Below are 23332 nucleotides of genomic sequence, written 5' to 3'. Positions count from 1 at the left end.
TCTTCCCAGCCTTTGCTCAAACACTAAGCAGTTCTCCATGGCTGCCTCAGTAATGCCATGACTCCTGCGGAATTTAGTAAACAGGAATATTGAAAACCCAACTTATTATTTTGTTTGTTGCTGTTTGAGAGACTCATGATGAAATCATAACATTAAAATGTTTTCTGCAACAACTGTAAAGGAAGCAATCAATTCTAAATTCAAGATCTGGCTTGCAGATTATATGCTCCTCCATGACTTCTTCAGACTAATAGTGACTCTTGCTGCTCTGTGGTCAACTGGAAGGACAGGTTTCCCTAATAATATTTTTGGAGTGTGTTGTCTGGGAAATGTTAGAATAGCCTGAAAACCTTTTTATTTTAGATATTCAGCAATCACTAGGGCTGTTTGGCAGTTTTCACAGATGTACAGAATCATTTGGGTTGGAAAAGACCTCTGAGATAATCAACCTCTTACCACCTTGTCAGCTAGACCAGGGCACAACTGGTTGTCACATCCAGTTGTTTCTTCAACACAAATCATAGCTTTAAATCATATTTGTTTACAAATAAACAGGTAAACAGGCTTGTTCTTACTAAATATTTCACCGTCAGTGTCTAGGTGAGTGAAAAAATGCTTGTTTGACATGTATTGGTAGCAGATGCTACTTTATATGCAGAGAGCATAAAAGTTTGCCTTCAACCTTATGTCTTCTGCCCTATATGCCTTCAACCTCTGCTTATAAGATGGTGCAAGTTCTGATATGCTTTGTTTTTTCTCTCACTGAATCTCAGAAACAGCTAGTGGGGAAGAGTCTCCAGTGCCTTCTTGCTCTCATCTGAACAGTGAAAGCTCTATCCCAGAAGATCTTGGCAGTCTGCCTGCTGAGTCTGTCCCATCAGAGCCCATGGGTCATGGACAGCCAGAAAGCCCAGATCAGAGTACAATTAATGAAGAAATGGCTTATTCTGAAGAGTTCAAGTCCTCTACCTCGCCTGGCAAACTGGTGAGTGAACTGTTCTGCTGTCTGTAATCTTACACACTATCAGAGAAGTAGCAAGTATAGCCATCCAAGTTGTCAAAGCAGAGATTAAACCATTGACTAAATATGTTCTGTGTTTGCGATAGCATTTCACATTACTGTGAGTAATCATTGTGATCAGACATGTGCTTTGAAGCCTTGAGGAAATACTGTTTCCGCACAGAGTTTAGATATTTTTAAACTTGTGTGTATTCTTACAAAACATTTTGCGTGTGTCACATAGGTACGCAGTGCTAAGTGGGAAAACACTGACCCAGATTACCAGTATGAATTAGCTGTAGGCTAGCTTGTTGCCATTGTATAAATTCTTTGAGGCCATGGAAACTATGCTCTGTTTTTCCACTTTGCCTTATTTGTAAGTAATATATCCCAAAGTGTAGCTATGGGATGAAGAAGCAGAGCTGTAACCTCGTGCACCATCTTTTGGGTTTCAGATTACATCTTCACACTGCTTAATTCTGCCTTATTGTTCTATTCCAATTGTTATTTTTAGTTGGATAATTTTGATGAGTTTCATCCTGATAACTTTGCTCTGTGCTCAATAAGACAGAAAATGCAGTGTCTGTGGGGTAAAAGAACTGCTCATCTAGACTTACTACAAATACTTTCTTTGTAAATTTGGTGAGGAGATAATGATAAAATGTCTAATGTATGCCAGAAGGTGTTTTAAAGATTTGTAGGATAATGTTGAAGCATTAAGCAGCATTTTGGAAGAACATTTGCTCTTTGAATTTTTGTCTGACCTTAAAAAAATAGTGCTCTGTTGTTTCACTGATTCAGAATGTCATCTTGCACCCCTTACATGAAGTGGTACATTTCATTCATTTGGGTACTAGGAATTCTTATTGCTGTGGATGTAACCAAATAAGATGACACAAATGTATTGAACACCTGTGAGTCAGAGCCATGTCAGTTCACCTAGGTGGTAGCAAAGTAGTCTAAGCAGGTTTATTGAAATCCAGGCTCAAAGTAAGCAGTCAGCTATTGCTGCTCTTGGTATTTTGTTTTATTGTCTAGCAAAGATTAAATTCTTCTTAAGGTCATTGTAAAGGTACCACTTTCTGAGATGTTCTCTTGTCATGCTGTTCTTTCCTTGTAACTGGCTCCTGATGACAGTGATCTTCTGCTTTCAAACTGCAATTACTTATTTATCCTTTTCTTCTCTCAGTCTCCTCCCAAAAGCAGCATATCTGTATCAAAGCAAGACTCCAGCAAAGGCAGCCACAGAACTGGAGGACAGCTACGTTCACCTGTGAAGTCTCATCAGACATCTCACAACTGGTCTGATGAATCTTTATCTATGACACAGTCAGGTAAATAATATCCACTTGGGTTTAAATTGCTTTTTCAAAGGTTTTGCTTTTAACAAACCGAAAATGCAGACATAGATGTGGGGAGGTAGACAGAAATGGAGACACAGATGTGGGGAGGTAGACAAAATCCTGAAAATTGCCAAGGTTTTTGGGGTGGATGGGAGTATTTTCCCATTATGTAATTTGATCTCTTCAGCTGGAGAAGATCTAAATGTAAGAAGTTCTGTGTGTTATCTCTTCTTGTAGAAAGCAGTGCAGGTTCTGCAAACATGTATGCAGAAGATAAGAGTCAACAGTTAAGGTGGTCCTAGGATTTAAAAATACCTCCTGCACACAGCCTGGCTCCAGAAGCAGTACAGCACTGTTACATGGCAGTATGGGGGAGACTCTTGGGCCTGCTCTGCCGTGTGCAGAATCAATGGATTCTTCAGGACACCAGGATTTATTTTTGGAGGAGGGTTTGGTCTGTGTGCAGTAAAATAGGGCCAAAGATTGCAGTTTAAGCTATAAAATACAAGATCTAGTATATGGACTCATTATACCCTTTATCCAGTACCAAAGCTGGCTGCCAGTGAGTGCTGAGGGAAGGAATACTGGAAGTGGTACAGAGCAGCCCTTTCTCTGGTGTGCTCTCAGTCTGTTAGGCATGTTAGGCATTCCAGAGCTTCCTGAGCCACCATCCAGTGGCTCACCATCATCTCCTCTGTTCACCTGGGAAGTCTGTTTTGACTCTTGCTATGCTTTTAGTCTCTAGAACATCTTGTTTTCCACTGTGCAATTGATAGAGCACCACAAAATACTTCTTAGCAAATGAGATGGCATTTTCCTGCTTGGTTTTTTAAATGGTAAGTGGTAGGAGGTTCTATTGTGTATACTGGCTGTTGTTTGTGATGGTTGGTAACTTACTGTGAGAAACACACAGGTATTTGCACTGAGTAATATGTGTTGGGATTCTGTCTGGAGAGCAGTTTCCAACACTGTGAAGCTTGCAGCACTTTGATAAACTTATTCTCAAGCTCTGACTCAGCAGCCATATAAGGAAACCATTATGAAAAAGGAGCAGGCACCAGTGATCATGAAAATACATTAGTTGTAAAATAAAATATTGACAGTCTTTGGTTTCAGATTCTAAAGAAAGGTATAAGAAGTGGAAAGCCGATCAGGATGGTGCTGGTTTCACAATAAATCATTCCATTGTTCTAGCCTGCTGAGTAGCAATGAAGTCATTGCCCTGTCAGTCTGATGCATGCTTAGACAAGATCATCAAAGATGAAAGCATGTGCAGATCTTTCCCTTATGAGTTGATCAAGAAATGCTCTAATTACATAGTGGTCACTTACTGTTAGGGAGGAGCTGTTAATTACAGTGGCATCACAAAGTGCTCCCGATTAGCAAGTGAGATTCCATTCTTTTTGTTTGGGTTTGGATTTTTTTTTAATTCTTTAAATGGTTAACAACAGTTGTTAATGCAAAAAGAATACAGTAGTTTGCATTTACTGGCTGTTGTTAAGGATGGAATCCTTCGTTATGGTGATTTGTTATCTTCAAATATGAGATGGATTAGGAAAATGTCCAGCTGTTCCTGCTAGTTGACCAAAGCATATTGGTCAACTAGAAAACTATTATTTTCTAGAATATTAAGTAAAGTAATTGGCATTTATGAGCATCCAGAAAACATTGTAGGTAATACTGAGCATTAGAAAAACAAATCAGCCAAAATCCTTCTCTTAGGAGCTTCAGCTATAGAAGAGGAAGGGGCACATCAGCTCAGGGAGGAGCTCCAGTAAGGCTAGGTCAGGTAAATACTTTGAAGAGTTTTTGGTAGTTAGTTGTGGTAGCACCAATGTGGGACAAGGATCTTGTTTTGCACAATGTTGGTATACATTTAAAACAATAAACAAGTGGACATAGTCAAGTGGGTGGAAAAAAAACAACTAATGAGAGACTGAGGCAGTCTCTCTGTAGAGTCTTAAACACTAAGAGAAAATAAAGAAATAAGGAAAGCAGCTACAGTAGAAATAAGGAAAGCAAGCAGTATCCAGGGACAGTGAAAATCCCTGCATTGTTCAAATGGACTTCCAGCTGCTGGCCAGTCAGCTCTGCATTTCACAGATGTATTTAGTCTAGGTGACAGAAAATCTGTATGGGCCAGAAACTTTTACTTGGTTTGGAGTCCAGTGTTCCAAGTGACACTCTCATCAATGAAGTGTACTCTGTAGCTCGAAACTTGGTGTTATAATTGCAAGCCTATGTTTCAGATGTATTTTTGTCAGCTTTGAGTTGTATTTTTAAATACGTCAGAAAATTAATTTGTGCAATACCCAACGTGACAAGCAGTTAATGATGAAGAGCATAAACATGTGTGGTTGGTGTGAATAAGCCTGGTAACAAGTTACTGTATCAGAGCCTATCTCATTAAAATTAGGTAAGATGCAACACTTTTTTATATCTTACACACATAGTAGTGTTTACAATCTGAAATCCCACTTTAAGAGTCTTTACTATGTTAATTAACATATTGACATTAAATTCTTTGACATTTTGCTTGGACTGTATTCTGTACTTACTGAATGACTGGTTTTTGCTTTGTTTAGAATTGTTTTGTGAGGTGCCAGTTTTTAAAGACTGAAACTAAACTTTTTCAGAAACCACCTCTGATCAAAGTGACATTGAAGGACGCATCAGGGCCCTGAAGGATGAACTGCGGAAAAGGAAATCTGTGGTTTACCAGCTGAAAAAGGAGCAGAAAAAGAGACAAAAGGAAAGACTGAAGGCCCAGGAAGCCAGTTTGATCAAACAACTGGAGGTTAGGAGCAGTAGAAAGAAGGGCAAAGTAACATTGGCCTTGGATAAATCTTTATAGTATGGATGTTGTGGGCAGAATATTGTATCAACAGCTGTGAAAGACATTGCTGTGATTGAAGCGTGATTGCTACATAGAAGCATAGAATGGTTTGGGTTAGAAAGGACCTTGAAAATGCTCTCATTCCAACCCCCCTGCCATGAGCAAGAGCGCCTTGCACTAGACCAGGTTGCTCACAGCCCCATCCAACCTGGCTATTTAACCGTTTCCAATCATGAGCCAGAGCCTTGAGGCAAAAATGTCATTCCCTTTTAAAATACCTATTTTTAATGGATTCATAGCAGTGTTCAGGGGGCTTCTGTATGTTTATACACATAAGTATCCTAGCTAGGATTAAAGACTGGTGCTCATCTAATTTGTTTTTTGAAGCAGAGTATTGAAATTTCTAGGATTCATGCCTGTAGAGCTTGGGAAAGTTAAATAGATTGCTTTACAGAGAAGCTCACTGTATTCTTTATTCATTTAATAGGTTTTGGTTGTTGAATTGTAGTTGTGGTTTAGTATATTAACAGCTGAAATTGTTTTCCATGTGCAGTCATATGATGAGTTTATCAAGAAGACTGAAGCAGAGCTGAGCCAAGATCTGGAGGCATCACCAACAGCCAAACCTCAGATTAAAACTCCATCCTCAGCTGCTGTTGAAAAACCTAAGATCAAGGCACCACCACTCCATAGGTAGCTGGGATTTCTCCTTTTTCTTTTTGAGATTATTCTGGAACTGTAGTAATTGCTGTTTTAGCCAAAACCATGGATGCAAGGAAAGCTGGTAACTACTCTGCCTTAAAGCACTGGACAGTGGCAGTATTCTATTGATTTATTTACTGCTCTCACCAGACCCAAAACAGATAAGATTTACTGTATCTGTAATCATATGCACCTCACTTCTGTCCTGCCCAGCCTTCCAGGCTCTATTTTCAAGGTTTTTTCTGAACAATAATTTTCAGTTGTGCAAGAATTGTGCCATATGGTTATATATGGATTATCACCCTGAAGGGATTTTTTTTCCATTTTGGTTGCTCATTATGCCTGTTTCACTGTGTGAGGCAAACCATTCATCTTAGCAACTTAGATCTGATTTAGATCTTAGATTTTAAAGGACAGAGAATTCCTGCATTTCCTACTGTATTTTAAGCGTTTCATTTTCTCCAGCAGATGGTGCAATTTTAGTACATTCAAGTAAAAAAAAAAAAAAAAAAACCAAACAGAAACAACCCAATTTTTTTCTCTCTTTTTTTTTTTTTCTGGAAAAGAGACAAAGTTTGATTAGTCTTTAAAAAAACTACTTTCCAGGACTCTCTGTCCCCATTCCTATTTTCTAAGGTCGCAGTATGTTGACAAAACAAACTACTTATGGTATAATTATAATATCACATTGGCATTCTATTATAATTATACATACTTGTGTTTTCATTTTTATTTATTAAAGAAGGAAAAGACAAAACCAAGCAACATTTCTGTGTAACTGTAATTCACGCAATTTGATTTTTCCAATTTAGGCCTGAGACAGCTAAAAACTGGAAATCACTGACTGAATCAGAGAGATCCAGATCATCTTTGGAATCCATTTCAGAACATGCAGGTATGTAACTGGAAGAATCCATGCTACAGATTAAGATTTGAAGACTGAGTGTTTTAAAATTCTTTCCTTCTTGATTCAATAAGAGGTTTTAAGAGGGAGTACAGACTTCATAAAACTACAGTGATGGAGCTGTATTTTTTACAGGGTTTTTTTTTTAGCAAGATGCTGCTTTTGCTGTTCCTTGTGTATTCAGTATTTAGTTTACCCTTTCTGAGGTTTATATGAAACCATAATTAAGTGACAACCTTTTTACTTTCTTTTGTTTCTTGTTGCTTTATCACTTGAGTTCAGATATTTTCCAGTGTTTTGCTGGATCCTGTTGATCATGATCTGTTTGTTATGTTCCATTCTAATCTTTGTTGTATTTGTGGCTTGCAAACAAGAAACGGAGTGCTTACCTTGGGGTGCTGGTAAAAGGAACAGAAGCAGAAAGCAAGCTTTTTAACCCTGGAACTGAATGAAAGTTGCTCATGTTAATAGGACAGCCAGAAATACATGTTTCCAAGGCACCAGAGTGTATCTTCTTTTAACATAGAAAGCTTGGTCTTAATTTAGTTGTCTATGATTGCAGTTTGCCGTAAAACAATGTGGCTTATAAAATCTGCTGAAATTCACTTTTTTATTTTCCTTCAAGATGCTGTGTCATCGAGAACTGAGAAATCTGTGTCTGTGCACACCAAGAATGTGGCTGGGACAGCTGTTCATGCAGGAGAACCTTCTGGAACAGCTTCTTTGGTTTTAGTGTTACCAAGGAGTTCCAGAGCAGCATCTGGTGATTCCTCAGAGTGTGTCCCTTCATCAGCTTCTCTCAAAGACATGAAAGACATTAGCAGAATATCCCTTGAGTCAGTGAACAAAGTGGTAAATGCATCCAGCGTAGGTCCTACCATTAGTCATGGATCTGAGATTACAGAAGACCTGGAATACACAAAGCCAGAGGAATATGAGAGTGGAGGTTCTTATGTTAAGCCTTTGGAGAGTTCTGATGTCTTGCTGACATTAGATAAAGGACTGGAGAGTTCACTGGACTTCTCTGAAAACAAACAGAAGGAACTGTTTGATGCAGCTGTGAAAGGTCTTCATGATACAGAAGAAATGTTAGAACAGAGACGGTCAGCTAAAGATGTTGTAAGTGGCCCAAGTGTAGAGGAGACCTCTCACAAGCTCAGCAGATCTGCAGAGGAAAAAGGTTATCTGCTTTCAGAACAGCTCTTTAGTCAACAAGAGCCATCGTACCTTGAAGACTTCGAAGGATCCTCTTCCAGAAAACAAGCTTCAGCTGAAGAAACGCTTCCTGGGGAGCACTACAAAGATGACTTTGAAGGATCCCTGCTCTCTGCTACCGGGGAGTCCCTGAGGGAGCAGTCCCAGCACAGCCAGGCCAGCCGAAGCAGATCCACCAGCCTGGGCAGCGATGGCGAAATCAGTGAGTGCCTCAGTGACAGGTCTCTCTCTGGCAGCATGCACTCAGAGAGGCTGCTGGAACTTAAGTCCCCAACAGAACTTATGAAAAACACTGAACGCAGAGATGTGGAGCAAGAACAGGCCCCTACTGGCTCACCACTGTGGGCCTCAGTTTCAATCACAGAAGAAGCAGACAGTTTGTCCAATTTCAACATTGGTGATAGAGTACTTGTGAGTAAAGTCCAGCCTGGAACATTGCGGTTCAAAGGGCTGACTAAATTTGCCAAAGGGTTTTGGGCTGGCGTGGAGTTGGATAAACCTGAAGGGAACAATAATGGAACTTATGATGGTATTAAGTATTTTGATTGCAGAGAAAAGCATGGTATTTTTGCTCCTCCTCAAAAAATCTCTCACATTACAGAAAGTATCGATAGCCACTTAGACGTAAATAAGGATGAAGACTCATTCTTTGATGATAGACTGGAGAAACAACACAAAGCTGAGCAGAAAGATAGAGAAAGTTCCAAACCTGGCCAAGAACCTGAAAGCCAGAGCAGAAATGCAACAGAGAACTATTCCCAGGATAAAGCTCCTGCGGACACAGCTGTTTCAGAAGCCTCGGTTGAGGAAAGGGTTGATGAGGAGTTGTCATCTAAAGCCAATGGCATAAAGGAGATTTCTGTAGTTACTGGTTCATTTGCCCAAGAACAGTCAGTGGTGGATTACCTGAAGGATGCTGTAAAAGAGGAGGCCAGCCACACTCCTCTCATTTCTAGTGTTGTGGATGAGATCTCCACTGTTCAGTCAGATGACATATCAGACTTTCTTTCTGAAAAACTGGAGAGGCAGAAGACACTGGGAGAAGCATGTGCTGAGAAGTTAGATGATCTCTCTCCTGGCATCGTGGAGAAGTCTGCAACTCCACTGCTGGATTTGCTGACAAAAGAAAAGAATCAGTTAGAAGCACAGCTCAGCCTGCCTCTTAGAGGGGAGGAAAAGTCAAAAGACCAACTGGAAAAGGTCAGTTTGCTGACAGACAGTCTACTTAGAGATTTTGTGAAAGACACAGTCAATCAGTTACAGCAAATAAAGAAGATCAAGAATGAGAAAATCCAGCTCAGCAACCAGGAGCTCTGTGATCTGAAAGAGGAAGCTGGTACCCCGCCCCAGCAGGGTGAAAAGCAGATTCCAGACGGACTGAATAACTTCTTCCTAAGTTCTGATTTGGAAGATGACAGAGAAGAGCTTTCCTCTCCAGACATGTGTCCCAGACCAGTGAGTAGCAGACACCTTGCACTGATTTTAAGACTTGATTGTGCCTTTGACTGGGGATGATTGAATCTGAGGAATGTGGTGTGGCACCAGTGTTTCTCCCAAATTCTGTTGGGTGATGTGGAGATTACCCGTATGTTCTGTATGTGTGTTACACATTTTTGCATATCCCAGTGCATGGCTTGTTTTGGTAGCCATTTATTGCCAACTACTTCAGTAAAACATAAAAAATGTAAGTTGAATGAGACAATGGTGTGACACTGCTTTCATATTTTCTCTGTGGCTCTTCATTCGCAGGAGAGTCCTGTGTTTGGTGCCAGTGGCCAGGAAGAGCTTGCCAAGAGACTGGCAGAGCTGGAGCTCAACCGGGAGTTCCTGAGTGTGCTGGGAGATGATCAAGACTGGTTTGATGAGGACTATGGCCTGAGTTCCCATAAGCTGCAGCAGAAGCAAGCTGAGGAACCAGCAGTGCTGCCCCAGGTAGAGCCGCAGAAAGTGCCGGCAAAGCCGAGCGAGGAGCCTCTGGCAGTCCCTCACACTGCAGTGGAAGTGGAAGGAATGGTGCATGCAGCAGCTGAGGAACTCTGGAAACTGAAAGAGCTGGGTCATGATCTTCAAAGCTGCAGCCTTAAAACAGGTCTTAGTGGTACCCTCCAAGAGCAGGACACGGACACCATAAACAAGCAGGTTTATAGAAAGGTACAGTCTTCAGGCATTTTGGTCTTGCCCTTTGAAAGTTTATAATGGACAAAAGAAGCTATAACTTTTACGTCTTTATTTTTTCAGGTGGTATTTGACTTAACAAGAGAGATCTTTGGGGAAATCTTTGCTGAGGACCCTAACCTGAATCAACCCATTTGGATGAAACCGTGTAGGATCGCATCTGCTTATTTTCGCCGAGTCAAAGATCCAAATGACCTGGATGAAATCAAGGTAGGAATAAATCTTTGTTGTGTACGGAAAGTGAGATGAAAAACATTGAACTAGCATTTACCCGAGTGTTAGAAAATCATAAGAGGTGGATCCAGCAAGAGATGAGTTGAGAAGAGAAAGGAGATTACAAACCTGGAAGGGAATTTGTCAAAATGGTCCTTTTTTACTCAACAGATTGGCCTCCCTGCCCTTATGGCTTCTGCTGGTTGTTTTTAAACCTCAGTCCTCTGTGCAGAGCTGCCAGGATGATCTTGATCTTATAAAATTGGTATGCTGACAGGCTGCTGCTGTAGCAGATTTCTGTGGAACTTGTATGGCTAAATTGGAATGGATCCAATGGTAGGGTTGGGCCAAATGGGATGAGCTAGATTTTTCACTCAGACATGCACCCCTGTGCCAGCCTCACTGAGGACAGCAGGAGTTGCCCAGAGGGACCCAAAATTTGACTGGTGAGGGCATTGTTGTATTTGACAAGCCAGAGGAGCCCTCTGTGTTACTGGTGGTAGTGCTCAAGGAAGGACAAAACCCCAGAGCCTAGGGGGCAAACTAGAGCCTGACTGGACCAAAGTTAAACCTGCAGGGCTGGACATTGGCAAAAAACTTGTCTCCCTGAAAATGCTCCACAAGGAACATTCCAGATGGCTCATCAGGACACAAATGAAGGCTTCCACCTGTACTGTTTTTCTGAAACTGAGGGGGATTGGCTATATTTTTATCACCCTGCTGAAGATACTGCGTATTAACTGTCCAGGAAAGCATAGAAAGGAAAGAAATAGTATCTAGATCACTCTGTTAGTTGAGAAGACTTTCAAAAGCATGTGGCTGGGGACAGCAGGGGCACAGTACAAGGACACCAAATTCCCACCCTGCTTTTCTTCAATATTTTCCCATAAAATCAATTGTCAGAATTCTGTTTGTGTAGTGTTGGAAGTGTCTGTTCTCAAGTTGCTACAGCAGTGCATGTCTTGTTTTCTTCCTCCCCACTTCTGACTTTAAAAATCATCCTTCCCGTGTAATGCTGCTTGAGAGACTTTCAGTGTCATTTTGCTGTATACACTGTATATCTCTGAGCTAAACTGAAAGCTGTTGTGAACTCTGTAGTGTGACTTTTCAGGGGAGCTGCTTTGTACATACCTTTCATTTCTTAGTTCAAATGTGATAAATCTCACCTTTACTGTTCTGTAGAACTTCATTGCAGCTGAAGTACTGAAGTTGTTCAGCCTGAGGAAAGAGCCTAACCACAAAACAGACTGGCAGAAGATGATGAAATTTGGGCGGAAGAAACGAGACCGAGTGGATCATATCCTGGTAAGTGGATGAAAATAAACAGTCTTGTCAGGTCCTGTCGACCAGACTGAAGTGGGGCATATGAGTGTGTTTTCAGTCTTGTTTAAAGACACAAAGTGTGCATGAGGTGTTACAGAAGGTGTTTAATTTTAGAGAGCACTCGATTGATAAAAATAGAAGTCCAGTGCCAGTGAGGAAAGGTGACTTGAGTTAATTGTGTGTACTGATTTGACTGGAGTATAAATTTGCTCACTCCCAGAAAGTTTAAAGCTTGAATTTCAAGAAGGAAACACTGAAATATTTGACTGAGAATAAACTTTTTCTTTGAGAAGGGAAAATGTTTTTCCTCTTACTTTAATTTTAAATGTTTTTATTTTAAAGTAATATTATTTCATTTGAGACAGTGATACAGAGAATGCAATTAAACTATTGAATGCAATTATCACTGGGGCAGGGACAGTTCAGTGTTAAAACTGCCTAAGATGGAGCATGTTTGGCTGTGTATAGTTTTTGAAAGTTATTTTGTTGGCTTGTATTGCCAGGATGATTAACATTTTTATTGGCTATAATGATAGTGAAGGTTCTGCTTGGGAATATGAGTCGTCATTAACGCTGTGCTTCACTTAATTACACCTGAAATTGATTCCACACAAGGCACACATATAAGTAATTTGGAGTCATGGGTCGTGTGGTCTTTTAATTGCCCATCACTGGAGGGTTCCAGCACAGGGGTTTAATTGTATGTAAATAGAATGTCTATTTATAGGTCCCAATACATCCTGATACACTTGATTCTGGGATATAGAGGTTGTTAAAGAGTGCACAAAAAAGAGAACTAATACTATTGCCATTATGCATGTGTACCACCTTCCTAATGTTTTTGCAACATAGCTAGAAAGAAAGATTCCTGACTGGACAAATTTGTTCTAGTTGAAGGCATCCAAAGTGCTTCAGGTGAAGTTTGAAGTTCAGACAATCCAGTCTGTGATTTACATGCAGACCTAGACATCAAAGATTAATGGAGCTGTGACAAGTTTGGCCTAATAAATAATGTGTTTAATTTTGTTTTGTTCTCACAAGAATATGGCAATAAAACTTCAGCTGAAGACTAGGAATAACTCTGTGAAGGTTGCAGCATGCCATGCTTTAGGAATAAGGCAGTCTCGGTGGCATTGCTTACAAATTTATACTGTTATGTGAGGCACTGTCAGAGGAACTTCTAGCTGCAAACCAAAGGGGATTGTATTCCATTTCTCTTGCCTTATTTTATTAAAATCTCTATGAAACATGAAGTGTCTGGACAGCTTTCTCTGTCTCCTAGTCAGCCCCAGCTTAAGGTCATGAATTCTGTGGTAACACAGATCCAAGACCAGAAGTGGATATACAGGTGCAAGACCTGCTGCCTATCCCCAGTAGCTTGTGGTATAGCCCTCAGCTGACAGGCCAGTTTTAGGGTTCACCACATTTTGTTGAAAGTATATTCAAGTAGTGCAACAGAGCAATTTCCTGAAAGGGAAAATGAGACTTTTTCTGTAGGTTTAGGTGCTGTAGAATCCTCTTCGAAAATCACAATTCAAAATACTTCGTTCCAGTTTTTGTGAAGATGTAGCCAGTAAACACCACTGCAATGTGTAGGGGATGTCATGTGAATACCTATGTGAGCTGCTTGATTCTCCACATTCTTTTGCTGCTTGTAAAGACAATATCTGTTAATATAGAACATGATCTTTTCAAAGCAGAGATGAACATGCTTCTGTTGTTTGCTTAACAGAAGCAACTTTTAAACTTAGAGCACAGTTTCTTCACATTTTCTTCATTTCTGCTTTAAGTAAAATTAACCTTAAAATAAAAGCATCACTTGACAGTTTTCTGTTGAGACAACTGTGTATTTTAGTGACATTGAGAGAATTGAATACACCTGACTGTGTAATGCTGTCTGACCCAGGAGCTGGGCATGAGTTTTATTTCTTCTGTAGGCACAGAAACGAGTGCCAGGCTATTTTAGTGAACTTATTCTCTCTCTGATTATCCCTGGATGTGTCCTTCTGGGTTTATCATATTAAAACCAATTCCTAGTGGAAGGTTCATCCTTGTAGGGAAGTGGCACAGCAGGAGAGGCAGCCTGTGCTGTGCTGTGCTGTTGCTCTCTGTGACACTGGGACCTGTGGGTGACTACAGCTGGCTGTCACACCTGCTGGGAGCTAAGGGGAGATTAAAGGATGCATTAATCCTTTGCTCTGTGTTGAGCTTGCTGCTTCCCCCAGCCACTGCATCTTTAGTTACATTTTCACTTTGGTCTGTGCTTTCCCAGCAGTGACACCAATGTGGTGAGTCATGTTTTAGTGCCAGTGACAAAAAAACATCTTCCTCTTCTCCTTTTCACAGCGTCCTCAGAAAGCATTTGTATTTGGATTCTTCAGGGATCTCTCTGATCTGCTGAATATTTGCTCCAGTTATTGACATTTACAGCAGATCTTGGCTTTCAGTAAAACAATTAGGAGAGATCACATTTATGAAAAGCTACTTTGTTTAAAATCAAGTTAAAGGAATGACTAAGTGTTTGCTTTCTTCCCCTCTTGTCCCTTCGTATTGTTCCTTTATCACATGTGTACTGTCTGTGCTTTTTGGAGCATGTCAGATGTACATTTCTGTACATCAGGGCTGCCTGCATCTTTCAAAACCTGTTTTTAAACTACAGCAAGAACCCTCATATCTCCTTTCTTAAGTTCAGGTGCTCACAATAAGTTGTTTCCACTCCTTTTTTTTCCACTTGGGTCTTCAGCCAAAACTCCCTGTGCTGATCTGTTTACATGGGGCTAAAACAAACTCTGCCATTGCTTTCCCTGCCAGCCCCCCTTCTCTTTTATCTGGAGCTTGAGAAAGCAGAGCTCACATGATACTGCCAAACCTACTTGTTTGGTTTTCACACCTGAGGAGCCTGCCAGCAGGGTGCTGAAAAGTGCTTGATCTTCTGACCTGTTGACTTAACAGCCAGAATGTTTCTCTCCATGCAGAAACTCAGCAACAAAGCAGGGCTGTTCCTACTGAGCTGGTTTAATTGGAAAGCTCGAGGTGCCACTGCTGCAGCACCCCAGATGTAAACCCAAGGGGAGTTTAGCACAGTAAGAAGAGACTCAAAGCCTGCTTGTATGCTCAGTTGTGTCTTTAAGATTTCCAGGCACTCTGAGAGCAAAGGGCTGTGAAAATGCACCTGCCTGCCTTCCTGCTGCTGGTGTTCTTCCAAGACACTACTTTATATCTGGATGCTTATTCTTTTCAGTCTCCCAAATAGTCTACTGACTGCTTAAATGTAGTTTATTTTAGAAATATTCATGGTTTTGAACAGGAATCTCTAGGAACCAAAACATTCTAACTCACCCTCTAAAGTTCCTTCTGATTATATTACTTTAAATGGGTTTTTTTTTAGGTACTGTGACATTTATTAGATGGCCAGCAGGATCATCTGACCATGTTATCTCCTGATTTTTCTTTCATGTGCATACCCCTTTCTTTCTGTGTTTTTTTTTAATAAAAAGTGTGCATACCAAAAAAAAAAGCACACACTAAAAAATACCACACAGCCTTCTGCATTCCATCACTATTTATCTTTTCCTGTGGGATGAAATTCAGTTTCATTAAAACTGTAGTTTTCCTGACATCACCCAAATGCAGTTTCTTTCTGGTATAGAGATCTTGCTTCTTGGTATTGAATATGCAAAGTTTTCCTTTTGTCATGAGAAAGTGCAAGAACTTAAATGTACCGAAGAAAAGGCAAAGCCCAATTCCATGCAAGCCATTATAGTTGTCAAATATTGAACTGTCTCCATTGCTTAGGAGCAGTTTGTGGTAACACAGCAAATGGATCAAACCTCTTCCAGACAAAGGAGTCGCAACTGCCTTGGCTCAGATGGTGCAGCCAGGGCTGCAAAGCAGCACGGCAGTTTCCACATGTGTTCTGAATACACTATCAACAAGACTTGCCTGCAGCTGCAAATTGCACATTCTCACTGTTTTCCAAAGGTATGCTTGAGGAAGTCCTCCTAATGCGAAAGGAAATTGTTCACTGTGCCTCTGAGAGAGAGGGGAATGATAGAGGCAAGAGAAAATGAATCGTTGCTGTTTTTCTTTCTGCTGCTGTTAAACATCCAGCCTTTCTCTGCCTGGATCAAGTACCTTCTCCTCTCCTGTTTACTTTCACTTCTTTATCCCATGTATCTTTTCTCTCCTAGAGAAAAGTAAAGGAATTGTCTCATCACACTGTTGCAGGGAGACAGAGTAAACAGCAGCTTAATGTGGATCTGGACATAAGGCCAGTGAGATCAGAACTTTTAACCTGCTTATTTTACTCACATGCTCCCCCTGACCCCCAGTGTTATGTTCACTAAGTCTCAACATCACTTTTCAGCTGGCTTGGGAGGGTTGTGCAGAAAATCCCATCAGTCAGTATTGTGCTGCTGCTCCAGGTTACCAACCTTGAATGTCACCAGTCACAGTCCCTGGGTGTCCCTGGCATTTGTCTCCACCCACCTCCTTCATCTTCAGGATCTTCCCCCATTTCCATGATCTTTCCTTCAGCAGCCGTCATCATTTTCTTCCTTTGGGCCCCCTGGTTTTAGTTCCCAAACTACATCTGCTTTTAGGGAATCCTTTTTTGGCACCACCTCTTCTTTTCGTGACCCCTGTCTCTTCCTTATCTAAATAGTCTGTGATGCAGACAGAGAGCACATGCTCAGTCTGCAAATTGCTGCTTCTATCTTATGCCTCTTTATTGATGAGAGGACTCTGGACATGCTGCTGTTTACTTTATCAGAATTTACAACCAGTACATACAGATTGCAGGCAGCAGATTTCTGTGTGAGAGTTCAGGAGTCTCTTTCAGACATTCACCCCCATACCAACCCACATCCAATTATCTGCCGCTTGTTAGCCTTCCATTTAAATTATTTTCACCTACAACACTCCTTCAAAGTTTGATTGCAAATAATGTTGCTTCTTCCTTATTAGTTAGAAGCCTAATGAAGCCATTAATGCCTTGTCCTTCACAGCAGTGTGGAAAAGAGGCTCTGGTTGTAGTAGCACAGATTTGTGAGCAGGCAGCGTGGCTCTTCCAAAGCTGTTTGCAGGATGAGATCCCTGCCCCAGTCCTCAAGCTCTCTTAAGAGAGGGAGAAAGGAGCTGTCAGCCTGAAGCCCCGTGTCTAACTGAGGCTTTATGAATGGCTGCAAACCCTGCAGCACTGCCAGTTCCCTGGGGTTCCCATAGCAGCCTCTTCTTGGGCTTCACACTGTGCTTGATTATTGAATCATCATTGTGCCAGAGCAGCTGTCAGCTTCAAAACAGACCAGTTTCTGGGAGGTTTAGCTTCAGGCAAAAGGCAGAAAGGATGTTGGGGCTGTAGCTCATGTCCTGTCTCAGAAAACAGCACTATTACATACTGATCCTGGGTTCGTGGATTTGTCAGTATGTTTAACCTTACTTTGGCAGTGTGTAGGTGTCTGTCCCCCTTGTACAGTTTATGCATATTTTGAGTTCAGAGTGTAAGATTTATGGGCAAAGCAGCTTTCTCTTGAAGCTGAGCAGAGACAGAGCTTTCAACAGGTTTTCTCTGTCATTTTAAATATGAGTGATGTTTGCACCCATTCCTTCTTTTCTGAAATGTTTGAGCTGTGGTAAGGTTTGTCTGTAGTATTGAAATGGTCACTGAGACAAATTTTTAAGAAATTTAATTTAAGATGTCCAGTTTGGAGAGACTCTCAATAAGACTTGATTTGCTGAATGAAATTATATATTTCAATCTGATACTAAACCACCTATTTGTCAGTGATTAGTAAAAGAGGATTTTCCTTGTCAACAATTTAGGAAGAGAAGGAAATAAGCATTCTTTGAATGCTTAGGTTAAAAACTCCATTTGTAGTAAAGCTGTTAAATCCAATGAGGCATGGAGTATGCTGTGCAGATGAGTTGTAATGCTGTCTTACACACATGCAAGCATTTTGTCTTCCTATACAGAAGAATTGGAAGTTAGTTGTTTCCGTCAAGTTTTCTTATTATATTTATAAACTGAACTGCAGTGAAATCTTTTCTTTTTCTTCTTCCCCTGTTCAAGGCCTTTGCATTATTTCTTGGCAATTTAAGCCTCAAGGAATCAGCTTCTTGCAAATACATAATTAGGGACTAATTAATTAAGAGAGCTTCTGCTGTTGGCCAAGAATATCCCATTAGCTGAGTCCTTTCAAGTGAAAAACTTGTGTAGGAATATGAAAGCCTCTAAAATGGATGCTACAGTGAAAAGTAGAAAACATTCATACAGTGAAACAGCCTGGTTCAAACAGGTCTGTGTTTATTTTGCTATTCCAAGCGTTTCCTGTAATCTCTTGCAAAGACAGATAGGTTGTTGGCAGATACACTCTGCTTTGGACTCTTTCTGGAACTTTGCAGGCGATATTATTTTAAAGCAACGGGATGGTAATGTTTGTATTGCCTTTCTACCCTCCAAGGTGCAGGAACTCCACGAGGAAGAAGCACAGTGGGTGAACTACGACGAGGATGAACTGTGTGTAAAGATGCAGTTGGCAGACGGGATCTTCGAGGCCTTAATCAGAGACACTGTTGATGTACTGAACCAGATAAACGAGAAACAGCGGAGGCTGCTGCTTGTCTGACAGTGCTGAAGTGAGCTCAGAGCTGCCAACCACAGAGTCACAGGCCTCTCTGACTCCTGACCTGCTCTCCTCCCTGCACATGCTGTGGCTGGACTTCCCTGCGTGGGGTTCCCAGGCAGTTCAGATGGGATGAAAAGACCCTGAACTGGCTGCTGAGACCTCGCACTGGATTTATTGTGTGGAACAAGCTGATCCCTCTCTTGAGGCTGCTTTGAGGAGTGCTCAAGACTGTTCATGTGCCAATGCAGTTATGTCACATAACTGTCAGCAGCTGCCTGGGGCCCTGGCCTGGGGCTTTGGCATGTTTGGCTTGTTTGCTGAAAGGGTTGGGTTAAGTTGGGATATTGGCTGTTTTGCTGGAATGGTGGTCAGCCATCAGTACTCAACTTGTCTTTAGAAATGTGAGTAATTTGGAGAAGCAACAGTTTGGTCAGGTTTTGGTCATCAACAGAGACTTACCATACTGAACAGTGTTACAATCTTAACACCTCTTCTCCTGCAGCCCTAACAATGTGCATCAGTTCCTTCTGCTCCAGAGCCCTTTTAATTCACTTCTCCGTGAAGCTGGTTTTCATCTTTCTTCTGTGATGTGGTACCAAGCATGGTGCCAGGTAAATTAGGTGATGTTGCTTCCTGCATACAAGTAAAGAATTCTTGCTGCTTTGCTCCAAGGCGGAGCAAGATAAAGACCGCCTGATGTCAAGCATGAAAGATGAGCCCATGGACAACTTTCTTCCTACCGCGTAGCACTTCTCTTCCTGGAGCATCAGCTGCTCCCAGATAATGGATACTCAGGATTTTCTCAGGCACGAGACATGCAGGAGTGGAAAACATTTCCTCACAAAAATTTGGCCTTCAATCCCTCAGCTTCTCCCTTACAGTCACCTAATGAATCGGAGGAGCTGTTACTTGAACAATTTAGAGAACAGAGTGTGTTCACCAAAGAAAGTGGTGTCTGGTGCTTGACTGTCTGCATGTTTTGTGCTTGTGGGTTTTTTATTTATTTTCAGATAATTTATTAAGTGGATTACAGGACAGTGTCCTGTGCAGTTGGTGCACTGTCCTGTGTTTTGAGACAGATGAACTTGAGAGAGCATCTGGTTTGGAAACTTCCAGAGCCCCATATTCTTCGCACAAAACCTCCAGCTTCTTGAGGCAGATATGAGGGGGTGAAGGTAAGAAGAACCAAACCTCCGTGACGAAGGGTGGGACGCAAAGACAGGACTAGGAGTGGAGCTTCACCACAGCTGATTCAGAGGCAATGGAGAGTTGAAGGGGCTGAGCTGAAAAATTGTGTGAAAATTCCCAGCTCTGTCTGTTCCCTTCCTTTCCCAGAACTTCTGCACCATGTTACAGGGTTGATTTGGTGCTGGCTTCATCTGCAGTGTCGTTCTGCTGAGTGCCAGCAGACCTGTTCCTCCTGTTCTTGTGTTTTTCTTGGAGGATCATGGACAATCTGGGGTTGAACATTGATGCCTTAATAGTGGATGTCCCTGTTTGCTAACCTGGGACAAGACCCAGAAGAAAGTCAGATTCTCCAGGCACTGGAGTGTAGAAAGACACTTAGAAGCCCGCTGAGGTGCCCCACAGATGCTGCAGCCCACAGCAGGCGTGGCGGGGAGATCTCAACTGTTTCATTAATCTGCTTGGTTCTTGGGCTTCCTGCTGTGCATACCTCTGCTACTGCTCCAGTTTGGTTTCTCTTTTCCACCTTTTTTTTTTTTTGGTTGGGTTGTTTATTGTTTGGGTTTTTTTGAAAGATATCATTGGAATATTTGCATTTTGCACAATGACACATAGCTGGTAATTCTTCAGGGACAGCACTGGGAAATGTTGGATTTGCCAGAGGTCCATGCAGATTCTCAACTGTAGTGTTGCCAGCACCTCACTTGTGAGTTAATGGGGAGCCATATCCATGCTCTATGAGTGGAAGAACAAGGAGGAGGTAATGGTGGGTAGGGACACCTCCAGTGGGCATATGCATGTCTGTCCTGCAGTAGTGGCCCTTCTGGCTGGCTGGAAGTCAAATGATCTTGGTGGAGCATTGCTTAGCTTTTTTTCTCAAATGATTCATTTGTCCATGTTAAATGTCATGATCCGGAAACTCTTGGATGCTTAAGACAGAAGCAAACTAAAGCTGCTAGATTTAACCAGCATGGTGTCACTGATTGGGTCACCACCTCAGATTCCCTTTCCTGGGTGTATCTCTTTTCAATAGCAAGGATTGCTATTTTTATAGGTAGCAATTATGGAAAGAAGACAGAAACCTGCGGAGTAGGTTTGTACCTGGAGCATCAGGTTAGATTCTGTTCTATAGATACTGTGGCCAGTGTTGAGAAGGTTGTCCTGCATCCCCAGGGCTTTTTGGTGTTCTGAGGGGCTCAGTTTCTGGTCTGTCCAGCAGCAGGGAGGGGGTTGTGCAGTCAGGCCCAACAAGGTACCAGGGTCCATTGGAGATGGTGTGCCTGTTGTCATCTGGCTGTAGTACCCTCCACAGAAGCACTAACTATTTTTAACAGCTGTTTGGACAGAAGGAAGCTGTGTCTAAGTAATGGCTTTGTTCCTTTGCAGACATCATTGATTTTTTTTTTTGGTAGCAATCCTTGCTAAGAGCAACCTTAAAATGACTTGAACGTACGTGAATTACCTTCTCAATACCTCACGTGTGTTGAGTTGCTTTGAGTTGAGTGTATGTTCAAAACATTGAGTGGGTTGAGTACTTGTGGACTGATTATTACTGCGATGAAGCAAAGGTCAGGCTGGTAGTGAGGAGATATTGGGAAGCCTGGGGTCCCACAAACAGGCTGAATTCTCTGCTTCTCTCCCCAACCTTCCCTTTGTAAGAACAAGATGGTATTTCTGCATCCTGGTTATCTCGGTGCAGCCACTTAAGGAGATTGAAGGCTGGGACATTTTGCTGAGACCCATGAGCTGTTTGGGGCAGTGGCTGTCATCACTGGGGACATGCTGCTCCATCTTTGCAAGGATCTCAGAGCCAGGTGGGAAAGCCCAGGCTTGGGGGGCCATGGAGTGCAAGTACCTCTCTAACAGCAGGACGCTCTGTGAGCCGAGCCCTGGAATATCAGTGCTTCTGCCTTTCAGAAAAGGCTTGTTGCTCACAAGGTGGAATGAGGGATTGAAAAATCCCATCTTGTTCCCTTTCCTTTCTTGAAAAAGTGGCCTTAGCTTTTTGCAATACTTGAATAAGTGTGTACCTGCAGAAGACCTTCAGTAGCACAGTGACAGAGACCTTTAAGTGACTATTCTGCGAGGAGCTGTGTGCAGTTCCCACTTTCATATCTCTTTGCTACCTTAAAAATATTAGGAAAACAAAGTACTTTTCAGCAGACAAACAGTTGAATCTTACAAGGTATTTAGTGCATCTGAAGTGTTTACAAACCAACTGAAATGGAGAAAAGCGAACTATTGAACTTATTTGTAATTTAAGCATTAAATGCAAAATTATATACAGATGAAAGAAGAATACTGTAATTAACCTGCATTTACTAGGGGTTTTTTCCTTGACTTTGCAGAGCCTTTTGATACACATTTGCAAAGCCGCCTTTAGGGAGGCTCGGTCTCCCCGTGTACTGTGTTGTGGAGATGCTGAAAAGAAACCCGTTTACTGTGTATGTGTAAATAACCTGGTAACTTGGGGTTTGGGCCAGTTTCAGCTCATGTTCACATCCACAGCAGCTTTGCACAGTAGACAGACCCACGGATGTGGAGGGGTTGGGGAATTTTTTTTTTGTAATTAAGAACTGTAAAATAACCAGGGTGGTCCCTGTGTACACCAGTGTAAATATCTTTGGTAACTGAAATGTACTTTAAGAGAACAAAATCTGTAAATAAACTGATTTATAAATTAATCTTGTTTCCTGGTGTTTATAAAATGGAGCTTTATAATTACCCAAGCAGTTGCTAATTCTGAAGGTGTCCTGGAGATTTGTCCCTTGTACATTCCCCTTTCTGTCTGATGCTGTACTTGGGATGCCAATCACAGTCTACAAAATCCCATTAGAGTTGCCTTAATTATAATCATAACCTTATTAGAATTTCCTTATTGTTAAAGCTGAGTGTTGATAAAAACAGAAAACAGCATTGAGCAATCATTGCGGGAGAAAAACTACTCCTTGCACATTTATTTAAAATATCTTTTAAAAAGTCATGATTTAAAACATTTTTATGCTAAACAGCCTTGGAATTAAATTCTTCAGAGCCTTGTTTTATATCCCTCAATTAGGCTCCTAAATGGTACAGCTCTATAGAGCTGCTATTAGCAGTACTGATCCCTTCCTCACCAAGGGGCAAACATTGCTCACTAGAAACTTTATATCTTGATGGAACTTTTCTAAATATTTGCTGTTTCCTTTCCAACACAAAAAAAAAAACCAAACACAAATCACTTTAACATATACCCTGGAGCTCTGTCAGAGGACAGCCAGGCAGTTGCAGTGCCAAACCACAAGTGTAGGCTCATGGTGATGGAGTGGCAACATGAAGGTGTGAGCTTGGGAGCTCAGGTGTTTATTGAGCCTCCTCAGTGCCTGTGGCTGCTCCTGCTCTGGTACCTCTGCTCTCTTTTGGTGCCTTTTATTGATGTACAGCCCAGCAGAAAAGGATTTGCTTTCCATTCACAGCAGACCCTGTACAAAACCCAGCGTTCGTCTTTCCAGATTGGAGGACACTGTGACAGTCAACTCCTCACCTCCCTTCTCTGCCTGGGAGGGGTGTTTGCATTAAATGGGGGAGAGCTGTGGGAACTAAACCATTGCAGCCATTTGTTGTTTTTCCTTAGCAAAGGTACGTCATCCCAAAGGAGGACTTGCTGCATTCAGGCTTCCATTATGGAAGCGGCTCTGCTGCAGTCCCGCAGTGCCAGTGGGCAGTAGGACTGGTCCTCAGCAGAGCATGCTGGGAGCACCATCCACAGCCCTGGGACAGACAGGAGGACATCACAGCCCTCTGAGCTGGGGGGTTGAACCAGCCAAATGCAGT

The 23332-nt window shown here is 41.8% G+C and overlaps 1 protein-coding gene across 3 annotated transcripts in view; it reads left to right on the top strand.

The window, feature by feature from the left end:
- The window catches only part of CEP350 (centrosomal protein 350), a 69933-nt gene extending 47730 nt beyond the window's left edge, over window positions 1-22203 (top strand). For all 3 annotated transcript variants that reach the window (XM_085068586.1, XM_085068584.1, XM_085068585.1), the window contains 10 exons: window positions 774-985; window positions 2190-2334; window positions 4980-5140; window positions 5733-5872; window positions 6694-6776; window positions 7411-9455; window positions 9750-10151; window positions 10239-10385; window positions 11571-11693; window positions 18170-22203. In XM_085068586.1, the coding sequence (XP_084924712.1) occupies window positions 774-985; window positions 2190-2334; window positions 4980-5140; window positions 5733-5872; window positions 6694-6776; window positions 7411-9455; window positions 9750-10151; window positions 10239-10385; window positions 11571-11693; window positions 18170-18334 (3623 nt within the window). In that variant the 3' untranslated portion in view covers window positions 18335-22203. The remainder of the gene's footprint in view (window positions 1-773; window positions 986-2189; window positions 2335-4979; window positions 5141-5732; window positions 5873-6693; window positions 6777-7410; window positions 9456-9749; window positions 10152-10238; window positions 10386-11570; window positions 11694-18169) is intronic.
- The last annotated feature ends 1129 nt before the right edge of the window (window positions 22204-23332 follow it).

This window comes from Lichenostomus cassidix, chromosome 8, assembly GCF_008360975.1.
Source record: "Lichenostomus cassidix isolate B80296 chromosome 8, HeHo_3.0, whole genome shotgun sequence".
NCBI lineage: Eukaryota > Metazoa > Chordata > Aves > Passeriformes > Meliphagidae > Lichenostomus > Lichenostomus cassidix.
Note: the sequence above shows the minus strand (reverse complement) of the source record. Positions and strands in the feature narration are given on the sequence as shown.